Below are 12,576 nucleotides of genomic sequence, written 5' to 3' on the forward strand. Positions count from 1 at the left end.
TAGTGAGGGAGGGAGTGAGGGAGGGCTTTGCCTTTTATTAGTATAGATGTCCTGCCCTCTGCCTCAAACGCCCTGCCTGAGTCGACAGTCAGATAAACTCTCTTCCAATGACCACACAGACAAGAGTTTCCAGTTTGCTTTCTTTACTGAAGACTATTGGAACAGGGTAAAACTATAAATAAATCATAAATACAATAATGTAAGAAATTCTTACGTACAAACTCACATAATAAACTTAATGACAGAATTACTTATTCCTTACAAACATATAAAGAATAAATAAATAACATTCACTTGAATGACAAACAGTATTTGTGCAGACTGGCAAAGCTGTTAAAGTCTGAAAAAAGGTACTCTCACAAGTACTTTTATAATGCAGTGGAAACTCTTATAACAGTGGTAAGCTGCTAGAACCTTTTACCTTTAAATATACTTCATTAAATAACTTTAAATACTTAACAGATTCACAAACATGCATCAATACACAGAAACAAACATCTATAAACATTTCCACGTACCGACAATGCCTTTAAAGCCAAACTTAACGTTCAAAGCAGGAAGTGAGACAAACATGTGCTCTCTGTTTTGTTTCTAGTCTCTGGGGCACAGCTTTATGACATCATCGCGCTGAGACAGGCTGCTTCACAAGTTAAGGAATACTGAATTCCACCACTAGATGGTGCTAATCTTAAACCTCTCTAATTTCAAACCTTAACTAGAACAGCACTATATATATATATACAGCATATGTATGCATTAAATCCTGAGCATGGTTTAATTTGGTGGTTTCAATAAACTAAATGCACTTAGATGTTAAAGCTAAAATACTAATAGTAAAAAATGTTGAATTTTAACAATAATGATTTTATGGCTAATTTTTAAAAAAATGTTTAATTTTAACAATAATGATTTTATGGCTAATTTTTTTTGAAGCTCCGTGTTAATCAAGATGAACCCATGGAAGAATGCTTAGCAAACTTTGATGATGAAAAAAATGAAGATTTGATCTGTACATTGCACCATCATGGACCTGGACTGCCCTCCAAAGACCAGATGAGAACTAATGTCATAAATGAAATCATAAATACAGAAAAAGACTATATCAAGCATTTAAAGGATATCTGCGAGGTCAGTTATTATCTTTATCAGTATGTCTGCAATTTGTGCATCAGTGTAACCATGAAAAAGATATTTAAATACAAAATGACAGAACATGTAATACTGCAAAAACATAACCATGTCTTGTTTGAAGTGTTTTACTTATGTCATACTTATTCAAAAATCAAGATTTGCTCATAGTAAGTGGAGTATTTCTCAATGTACTGTATGTTTCATATGATGTGTTTTTCAGTGAGTGCAATTACCGGACACTTTACAATGCAAGAAAATACAAAGCAAAAAAAAAATTACAAATAAATAAAATGCAAGGTAAACCAGAAGAACTACATTGTCACATGGAAGTGTCCTGAAGCGAAAAATGAATACAAACTATTATTGTATTGAGTACAGGTGTGGGTTAATAGGAAGAACTGAATGATAACACAGTGATTATATTAACACGGCAGTCATGTGCTTTTTTTTAAAATACACTTGTTTCAGTACAAGGTTTCAGGGAAAATTTAAGAAAGGCATACTGCAGTAATTTTAAACAGTGACACCCAGTAGCAGTAGGTTAAATTGTCACCTCTGACTTTTTGTGACTATGAGCAGATCACTTTTAACCTGCAGTTGTCTCTGCTGTTTAATCTGTAAACTTCTGGACTTTGTAAATGACTTTGTGAGTTGCTTTGGAAAAATCAGCTTAAATTAATAAAAGGATATATATGAATGATTAATTATTGCAACAATTAGATTCATATGTCTTTAGCACATTTGATATAAATGTATCGTAAGCTCTGATTACGGAATGAGAAATGCAAAAACAACCAAATTAATTAAAAAAATAAAAATTAATAAATGGTTAGTGTCCTTCTAGGATTGATGCCCTGGGGTTGGTTCTTGCCTTGAGCCGGACACTACCACGATAGGCATTAACGTAAAACAACTCTAATATGAATACCTAGGTTGAAAAAAAATAAATGTTCTTTGAGTCATTAAACCACATGACAAAAAGACTTTCTGTGTTCGGATTAAAACCAGTACTGTTCAATTCACTTCTGATCGCAAAGTATGTAGTACATAGCCCTTAATTTTGAAGCCTTTATGGAGATCTACTTTCATAGTTACTTAACTAATATCCATTGAAAAATAAGGCTAAAAATCTGTATTATGACTCCCAGAAAGTTGACAGAAGCTAATTCTTGCTCAATTATCCATTGAGTGTTAGAGAGCAGGAAAAAACAGGGTCTGTTTCTTACTTTCTTTCCATTTCTTCAGGGCTATATTAAACAGTGCCAAAAAAGAATGGATATGTTCACAGATGAGCAGCTTAACATTATTTTTGGGAATATTGAAGAAATCTACCGGTTTCAGAAGAAATTCCTTAAAGGTCTGGAGAAGAAATTTAATAAGGACCAGCCTTACCTCAGTGAAATTGGCTCCTGCTTTTTAGAACATGTGAGTGACTTATGGCCTTTTGAGTGTAATTTGCTGAAATATGACTTTGCATAAATGAAACAAGTAAATGTTACAGTAATCTAAATGTGGATTTGATATTGTCAGTAGATTGCTTATGGATGTGCTACTCCATATAGTAACATAAATATGGATGCTTCAAAGGACAAATGTATTATTTTTGCTTTGGAAACATTTTTAGGTGATGTTTTTATAAATAAGATGAAAACTGCATATTTGTTAAGGATTTTATTTCAGACCTCATTTACACAGCAGGTGTCTAAGGCACTTTACATCATAAAAGCACATGATATGTGCAAAATATTAAAAGACAAAAGTCAACATCAAATACAATTAAGTAGAACAGAACAATACATAAAATGATATACAATAAATGAATAAATTACCTAAGCAGAATTTAAAAAGCCTTAAGCCTTGCTTTAAACATTTTTAAACACTGCAGAACTGAACAACATGAGTATCAAAGAAGTGAAGGACTTTGTTAGCCACCTATCTGGATAAATACAAAGAAGATTTTTTGTAGTGCCTCGAATCGCAAAAGTATTACTGAAATCAAACAATGCAAGAATGAATAAACCATTTCAAAGTGGCCTGCAGGATTTACACAATGACCAACAAACTATTATAATGAGAGCATGTTAAACAGACACTTAAACGCTTAATCTAAAAAAAAGATATGAATCCAAAAGGAATAAAATACTAATCATAATTGAAATACAGGCAATGAACATTACAGTCCGGATAAACATAAACTGCCCAGCTGTAAGGTGAATTATGCAGCAGACAAGCAAGAATGAAAATCTAACATGTTTTCAGGCAAATACTGCACAGGGAAAAAACTATAGCATTTGTAAACAGGTTCTGTCATAAAGATACAAAAATACTGAAACCTATAACATTTTAAACAAATTACTAACTTCACGTTCTGTCCAGTATTGCACAAAGTTATCAGAAAAAGTAAAAGAATTGTAAAATTCTACTGAGGAAACTTCAAGTTGTGTGGCAGAAACACAAGTCTATTCATAGCATGTGGATTCAGAGCAGCACAATTAAATGTTACAACATTTCCTCTGGTGCTGAAAACCCTCTCATAAGGTCTGCTTAAAGCAGGGATGTACAGATACTTTCTGCCAGTTTCCCAAATTTGGGGAAATGTACTTCTTGTGTTTTCCAACACTGTAGTGGATTAATATCACTGTCCACCTCAGGTGTCATGAAGTAGCTCTTTTTTTGTTTTTCAGTGGCAGTGTGCAGAGACTCACCATCTCTGGATTCCAGCTTTTCTTAAATAGCTCCCTTGTGTCATCATCTGCTCCAACTCCTGCACCTATAGGGACGAATGGAATGGGGTGAGGGGTTGGGGATCTGTGCAGTTGGTAAAACAAGTTAGTTGTCGAGCTGTCTTTGTTAGTTGTTGAGCTGTCTTTAACAGCAAATGATTTCCAACATAACTTGCAGATTGCCATCTTTTAAGCAACTTCAGTCTTTTCAAAGCCAAATTACCTTGTCGCGAGTGAGAATGATCCACATTTTGCAATTAAATCTAACAACACAGATTGTGAGTCTGTTTTTCTCTTGGTTCTGCTTGTTCACTCAGTTTTAGGCAGCTATGCTAGCTTAACTTGTGGTGCGCTGACTGGGCACTGACACACAGTAGTTTGTTTTTAGAACATTAGAACATTACAGCTGGCACCCCGCTCAGGGTTTGTTTCCTGCCTTGTGCCCTGTGTTGGCTGGAATTGGCTCTAGCAGACCCCTGTGACCCTGTAGTTAGGATATAGCGGGTTGGATAATGGATGGATGGATGGATAGAATATTAGAACAATCTAGATGAGAACAGGCCATTCAGCCCAACTAAGTTTGCCAGTTATATCTACTTATTCAAGTTTTGAAAGTCCTTAAAGTCTTACTGTCTACCACACTACTTGGTAGTGTCTAGAAAAACCTCCTAATGTTTGTGCGAAATTTACCCTTAACAAGTTTCCAACTGTATCCCTGTGTTCTTGATGAACTTATTTTAAAGTAACAGTCTTGATTCCCTGTACTAATTTACCTCATAATTTTAAACATTTTAATCATGTCACCTCTTAATCTTCTTTTGTTTAAACTGAAAAGGAAGGCTAAGCTCTTTTAATCTATACTCATAATTCATCCCCTGTAGCCCTGGAATCAGCCTAGTTGCTCTTCTCTGGACCTTTTCTAGCACTGCTATGTCCTTTTTAGAGACAAAAACTACACACAGTATTCCAGATGAGGCCTCACCAGTGCATTATAAAGCTTGAGCATAACCTCCTCGTACTTGTACTCCACATATCGTGCTATATAACCTAACATTCTGTTTGCCTTCCAAATGGCTTCTGAATACTGTGGGGAAGTCAATAGCTTAGAGACCATTATAACTCCTAAATCCTTCTTCTAAGGTGTACTCTCAATTTTCCGACCGCCCATTGTATATTCAAACCTAACAATTTTACTTCCTATGTGTAATACTTTACATTTACTGACATTAAATTTCATCTACACAAATCTGTCCAAGCCTGTATGCTATCCAAGCCCTTCTGTAATGATATAACAGATTCTAAATTATCTGTTAATCCATCTATCTTGGTATCATCAACAAATTTAACCAGCTTGTTACTTAAATTCCTATCTAAATCATTGATGTATACTAAAAATAGCAGCAGCCCTAGCACTGACCCCTGTAAAACACCACTCTTAATATAGTCAAATTCTGATAAGGTTCCTTGTACCATCACCCTCTACTTCCTGTATCTGAGCCAAATCTGTATCCATTCATAAACAACACCCTGAACTCCCACTTCTTTTAGTTTGATCCCAACCTTTCATGTGGCACGTGGCACCTTATCAAATGCTTTCTGAAAGTCAAGATAAATAATATCATATGGTCCACTTTGATCTTACCCTCTTGTTGCCTCCTCATAGAATTCCAGCATGTTAATAAAACTCTTCTGAACCCATGATGAATGTTCCAAAAAACACCTGGGGCCTCATGTATAACGCCGTGCGTAGAACTCGCACTATAACATGGCGTAAGCACAAAAGCCGAAATGTGTTTACGCACAGAAAAATCCAGATGCAGGAATCTGTGCGTACTCCAACTTCCAGGTTCTTTCGTTACATAAATCCCGATCAGCGTGAAAACTACGCCGTGCACGCCAAGATTTTGTAACGCCCCAAATCCTCCCAGAATTACGCCTATTTGAATATGCAAATCAATATAAATCGCCCTTAAGCGCAGCCTTCTGTGAAAAGACAATGGGAAAAGCACGGGGAAAATATAAGAATTTCAGCGAATACCAAGTGGAGGCAAAGGAAAAACATACTATCTGTTCAAATAAACCGTGGTATAATCAACAAAAGGAAGTTGATCGAATGACATAGCGTGTTGCATTCACAAAATCGCACAGTGCCGGAAATAAAAAGAAGTCACATATCAAAGTTGCCGTGAAAAGAAGAGTTGTAAGCCCACTGTCTGAGTGTCATATGAAAGCTTATTAGGGTACAGAGAAAAAAGGCACACGGTGGGGAAAAAGCACGAAATGTCAACTTTAATCTCGAATTTTCCACTTTAATCACGTAGTTTATTTTGTCATTTAGTAGAACATTATAAACTTCATCTTAAAATCGTTTAATTAACCAGTTTCTCAAAATTACATCGTAATTAAAGTAGCACGTTAAATGCTTTGTTTTGTATTTGATCTTCTACTCGTATGTGATCTGTGTGTGTGAATCACTACTTGCTTCTTAAACTGGCTCTCTTCCTCCAACTGGACACAGAGTCCATTACATTTGTGATATTACAGCTCTCTGAATAACTAAAATACTGAGATGTATACGTGATGTCATTTTCATGATGATAGGAGCTAAAGCACATTATTAAACGTGTTTCATGAGCCTCGTGCTCATGACAAGCATTTATCTTTTGTCGAAATTTGTCGCTGCGTTTTTAGCTGTGTTGTTATTTTCTCTTTCTGTTTTATATTCAATATATATTGGCGTGCGCCCAAGAGTCCTTGCTTTTCTTTCCCCAAGTAACCGATCGCCACACAATCAGCTCTGTAATAGGCGTTAAGCCATCTGTAAGCTTAGCGCCGATTCTTCAAAACGTTTAAAGAACATTGAAATATCTTCGTAGTACATGTTTAATTATTCTGTCCTTCATGACACTCCCAGTGAAGAATATAGATTATTTAAATGAAGTTAAAGTTTTATGTGTATAATTTAACAAACATATTTTGCTGCATTTCACCTTAAAAATGATATTGTCATCATATGTAAATACGCGCTTTATAAAGTGGCGCAGGTTGTGAGATATTATAACTGTAGTGCAAGTTTACAGTGGGGTGATTGTACTTATAAGTACAAACTATTCTACAAGGAGCAATTGATTGAGTGCATTTAAAGTTCTTGGGATTAAACTGTTTCTGAACCGCGAGGTCTGTACAGGAAAGGCTTTAAAACATTTTGCAGTGGCTGAGGTAGCGTGTCCTTAAAGCTGTATACCGATAATTCTCTTTCCGATCAGCTGCTGCTGTGATTCACACTCAGATACAGTGATATAAATACTGCGAGTCGTGCAGTGAGAGTAATATGGAAAAAGATTCCGCTGGGGCAACTCCTAACGGGAGGAGCTGAAAGAAGAAGAAGAAGAAGAAGAAGAAGTGAGAGTAACAACGCTAAAGCAGTTATGGTATTTGGAATACTATGGCTGTTCCCTGGACCATTATATTGTTACGAGTTAATTACAATCAGATGCATTACACTAATAAACAATATGCGGTTAGTTTCTGTGTATTTATAAAGCCGCGTCATGAAAATAATGAGTAATCACACAAGAACAGTACCATTGCTTTGACGCTGGGTGCCGCCAGTTTGCAAAACCGAGCGGAGAGCTTGCGTACGACAAGGCATGAGGTACCGTGGAAAAGTGCGTGGCTTTACGCCAAGTGTAGGTTTTATACATCGCGATTTGAACGTGGAAAAGTTCTTACGCAACATTTCTGTGCGTACGCACCGTTTATACATGAGGCCCCTGCTCTTTTCAAGTGTTGCTAAATCTTATCCTTAATAATTCCTTCCATTCATTTTCCTGTGATGCATGTTAAGCTTACTGGCCTATAGTGGCTTGGATCTTCCCTGTCACCCTTTTTATATAATAGGTTGATATTTTCCATTTTCCAGTCCTTTAGAATCTCTCCAGTGCGCAGTGACTTCCTAAAAATATGTGTCAAGGGTTTATATATGTACTCGCTAGCCTCCTTAAGAACTCAAGGGTAAATAATATCTGGTCCTGATGATTTGTTTGATTTCTACTTATTTAATCTAAGCAGTACTTCTCCCTCTACAATTTCCAAATCCATCAGTACCTCCTTAGTGGTACCATTTACCTCTGTGAGGTTATCCACTTCCTCACTTGTGCAGACCTCAGAAAAATGCAAGTTTAGGGCGTCCGCTATTTCACTGTTCTGTTTGGTTACATGAGGCAGAGAATGAGAGGACTCTTAAAGAATGTTTTTAAGTTGTTATTTTTTTTTTTTTGCACACTGAGAGATATACTTGATAATTTGTTTGCACATCGTTAAAACAACAATTAATCACCCATTCCTAGTTAACACCATGGAGTTTAAATGAAAGTAAGCAGATTTACAGATAACTTTTATTTATGCATTAAAGTCTGAGTATTGTATACTGATCAGATCATGTGCTGAACAGATAAAATGGATTTTATTGTTTTCTAAAATTAAATAATTACCAGATTGTTATGAAGTTTCAACTGATCCTAAACATAACAGCCAAGTTTTGTTCGCATTGAAATGGAGAAAATCTGACCTCATCCAAGAGTAAATGTTGTTAAAGCAATGTGAAAGTATATCAAAATAAGCAAGAATTTCCTTATTGATCTCCATATGAAAGTTAACATCACGGCCATAAATATGGGATTGTAAACCTGTAATACAAATACTGATAACTATCCATCCATTATCCAACCCACTATATCCTAAGTACAGGGTCATGGGGACCTGCTGGAGCTAATCCCAGCCAGCACAGGACACAAGGCAGGAACAAACCCCCGGGCAGGGCACACACACACGGGACAATTTAGGATTGCCAATGCACCTAACCTACATGTCTTTGGACTGTGGGAGGAAACCGGGGTACCCCGAGGAAATCCACGCACACAGGGAGAATATGCAAACTCCACATAGGGAGGACCTGGGAAGAGAACCCAGGTTTCCTAACTGCGAGGCAGCAGCACTACCACTGTGCCACCATGCTGCTCCTACTGATAACTAAAGGAAGTAAATATATAAGAAATAAATACCACGTAAAATAGTGCCTTGAGTGGCAATGCAGCAAGAAGCTATAGTTGTAAATTTAAAATTACAGAAATATTCTGATCATGATTTGATAAATAAGATGCAAATTATTTGAAGGTGGTACATAATATTCCTACACATTATACCAAATGATGCAGCAAAATCTGATAATTACCTGTGTTAGATGCAGCTGAAACATCCAGAAAAAGCACAACAGAACAACAGCACAGTAAACAGTAGACAATTCAGTACTTGGACTAAAGCAGTTTGCTTCAAAGTTGTTTAAAAAATTGATTAGCTGACAAGGGATATTATAATTGGTTTGTAATCAACTTTTCTAAAAGAAAAAAAAGAAAAGGAAGATGAGGGACAACATAATAACTAGAAAAATCGGAAATATCCAAATTTATCTTTTTAAGTCTTATACCTAGTTATCAGTAATTACACCAGATGTAATTGACCAAAATAAAGAATTAACGGATTAAGAGAAAGCAAGTTAAATATCAGAAAGTGTGAATGGGAGATAGTGAACAGTAACTACTATTTAGTGTGGTAAAGACCTTTACTAGATTAGTAGCACTTACAGTAGTAAAATCAGCAAAAGACAGGAAAGGACTAGTAGCTGAAAGTTGTAAAGAGTCAATCTTATTTACAACAGTAATGATTTAAATTCAGGTGATAATAATCAGAATCAGGTGAAGAATGTAATATAATAATTAATGCTATTGATCATTAAGACTTCCCTATACATTTTTAGTTTATCTATCCAAAGCTGCTTATGAATATCCATGTCAGTAGAATTCTGTCCTGGAGGTTGAAAATCATCATTTTTAAAACTGTAGACAGTTTCTATTAAGCTTTTAATTTGCTGAAATGAATTCCCATGAACTATATAGGACAATTTACAAAGGCAATTTATCTGAAAGGCTTTATCTCAGCTACATCTGCATTCTTTCTTTCTTGTGACCTCAATAATTTACCAATTTATAACTTTAATGCATCTGTCTTGTTTTGTAAGTAATTTATTGTGCTTTTAGTTTAGAATGGTCTGACAATGTTTAACTTAATGATAAAACAAACAGACAAGAAAAGATTGCACAAATAAGTATTATCATCAAAGTTTTTGGGCAGGGCCATACATCACTAAGATAGCTAGCCAATCATATTTGGTCTGGGACCCCACACATATTTTTGGTATAAATAATGAACTGTCTGAGGGACCAGATAGTGATGTCAGAGGCAGCGATACATCAGAGAGAGAGAGAGATAAATACCATTTCATCTGGATGTCAGAGAATGCAAAATCATAAATCATCCTGACTGCTCATTGTAAAAGCCACCCAGGGCAAAATCCACCTTGGTCATTGCTGCTGATTTTCAGTAAACTTTGTAAGACTATATACAGTAATCCAGACTTTGCTATCTTGTTGTATTTTTAATTATACTTTATTTTACTGGTGTTATTCTAGTTTAACACTAGAATTGCCGGAGCCAACGAAAAAACTTGTAATTCTGGCCCAACTTAAATCCCTTCGCACCTCTCTGTCAGCCTCTTTTTTCTTCTAAATTTGTTGATAAGCCCAAGCAGCAAGCAGCCTTATACCACCCCTAGCACAAACCCCAATCGCCTCAGAATGGCCAAGAAGTTCTTCCAGTTCCTGCCTTGATTGATTATCTGGAAGTGAGCAACTCAAGGGGAAATAAGAGAAAATAACTTGTGCATTTTGTGTCTAAACAATCTATCTAAACAAATCAGTTAAAACAGAAACGTTTTTTATGTTTTAGTAATAAATGACAAAATGTACACATGAACTATATAATATGTAAAGGCTGAGGGCCAAATATCACATAAACACTTCGATAAAAAGGGCAACCACAATACGACAGCTTCCATGGTGCAGCGGTTAGAGCTGTTGATTTATAATCCAAAGGTCGTGAGTTTGAAACCAGCTCCCCTGCAAATTTACTGTTTTGAGTAGTGAGCTACTCTTATTGTTACTATTATACAATTAAAAACATATATTTCATTTGTGTCTGTAACAGCCGCTGTCACTTGAATTTTTTTTATTCAGTTTTATTGAGTTAATTCAATGTGGTAGAAGTTCATTAGTTGGTTAGAGGCTGTAATCAGAATATAAATTGGTAGTAATTGTTCAAGCTTGTGCTGCGTGATTTCCTGATGGTTGGATTCACCTTGTTGTCACTGAATTGGATCGCCACGGAAATATCTTTCCTTGATTGTCACTGAACCGGTTCGCCATGGAGTTTCCCATATCTGGAGACCTGCGCTGTGTGAAGCTGAGCTAGATGTGCTCCTAATTTGACAAAAGTAATACCAGCTTGCGTCATGAGAAGTTGTTTGATGGTCGTGATAAGTAAATATAAGCATGAAGGGTAATGAGTGCTTAAGTGCGTTGAACGGTGAAAACTTGTATTAAAAAAAAGCACAACCTTGAGTGACTTTATAATACTGTACATGTGATAGAGATCTCTGTGAATGAAGTACAATTGTAAAAGAACTTTACTCTGTGATTGAACTGCAGTTGTAAAAGAAAATGTGACTATTAGAATATATTTTGTTAAAAACGATGTATGAGAATATGTGATATTTGAAAGATTTAAGCAATTGCTAAGTGTGTAGGACTGACTGCTGTTAAGAGACAGGGGAGGCTGTAATTTGTGAAAAGTTGCTTTCTCCAGTGTGCTAAATGTGTCTAAAGAATTTCTGCGTTAGCCAAATAAACTACTTTGGCATGAAGTGGGACAAAATCTAGTAAAGAAAAATAAAACAAGATTAAATACTCTTGTTCAGAGTCTGGGGTAGCAGATGCTCTCATATGTCATTATTTGTGTCTATTAATAATAAAGTCAATACAAGTCACTAATGAATAATGTGAAGCAGACCCTAAAGATGGGGGATGCCCCACATAATAACGTAGTAATAGGGGATCATATCCAAATTTAATGTACATAGTAATACATGTGAATATCTAAAAAATGATATAGCAAGTAAAATCTAAAAGTGGTAATAATAATAATATTAATTGGTATTGGTATTGGTAATCCATCCTGTACCTAGTGAGTAAGCCTCGAATGTCATTGATGAAGCCTAGAAACAGATGCAGTGTTAAATAAAGATACTGACCCTGCTGGATTTTAGAAAAGGGAGGTGCTAGACAAAAGGTCAGTTAAGAATTAAAAGATCTGAATTACAACAAAATATTATAAGCATGAAAGATATGTAACTTCAAAACTATAGATGTTCTTTTTCTACAGAGTCAGCAAACCCTGTGACCAATGGATGAAACATATACAGCATATTCATATACAAGCTGCAAGAAATAGTTTAACAGCAAGTTTGGGCAGAGAAATTAGATTTAATCTGACCAAGGGGTGGTGAATGTTTGCTTATCAATCATAGATTAATGAACAACAATTATTGGAATTATTTCCTTGCATGCCTGAGTAGTTGTGCAAGTGTAAGGGTATAACATCCGGTATAATAAAATGTTTAAGTGATAAAAATAATTGTAAAGTGCAAACAGGCTAAATGTTGCTACAGTATATTAAACTAGACTAATTTCTTTCCCTAGTCTTCATATAAAATACAGTGAAGAGGGTTTACATATTTTGATGTATGGCAAATGATTATTATTATTAACAC

At 35.6% G+C, this 12,576-nt stretch overlaps 1 protein-coding gene across 2 annotated transcripts in view; it reads left to right on the plus strand.

The window, feature by feature from the left end:
• The window catches only part of LOC120536033 (rho guanine nucleotide exchange factor 4-like), a 402,069-nt gene that overhangs the window by 269,770 nt on the left and 119,723 nt on the right, over window positions 1-12,576 (plus strand). For both annotated transcript variants that reach the window (XR_005635003.1, XM_039764347.1), the window contains exons 5-6: window positions 934-1,128; window positions 2,377-2,556. Coding sequence is in view for 1 of the 2 variants with exons in the window: in XM_039764347.1 (XP_039620281.1) it covers window positions 934-1,128; window positions 2,377-2,556 (375 nt within the window). In the remaining variant the exon portion in view is untranslated. The remainder of the gene's footprint in view (window positions 1-933; window positions 1,129-2,376; window positions 2,557-12,576) is intronic.

This window comes from Polypterus senegalus, chromosome 1 (genome assembly GCF_016835505.1).
Source record: "Polypterus senegalus isolate Bchr_013 chromosome 1, ASM1683550v1, whole genome shotgun sequence".
Lineage (NCBI taxonomy): Eukaryota > Metazoa > Chordata > Cladistia > Polypteriformes > Polypteridae > Polypterus > Polypterus senegalus.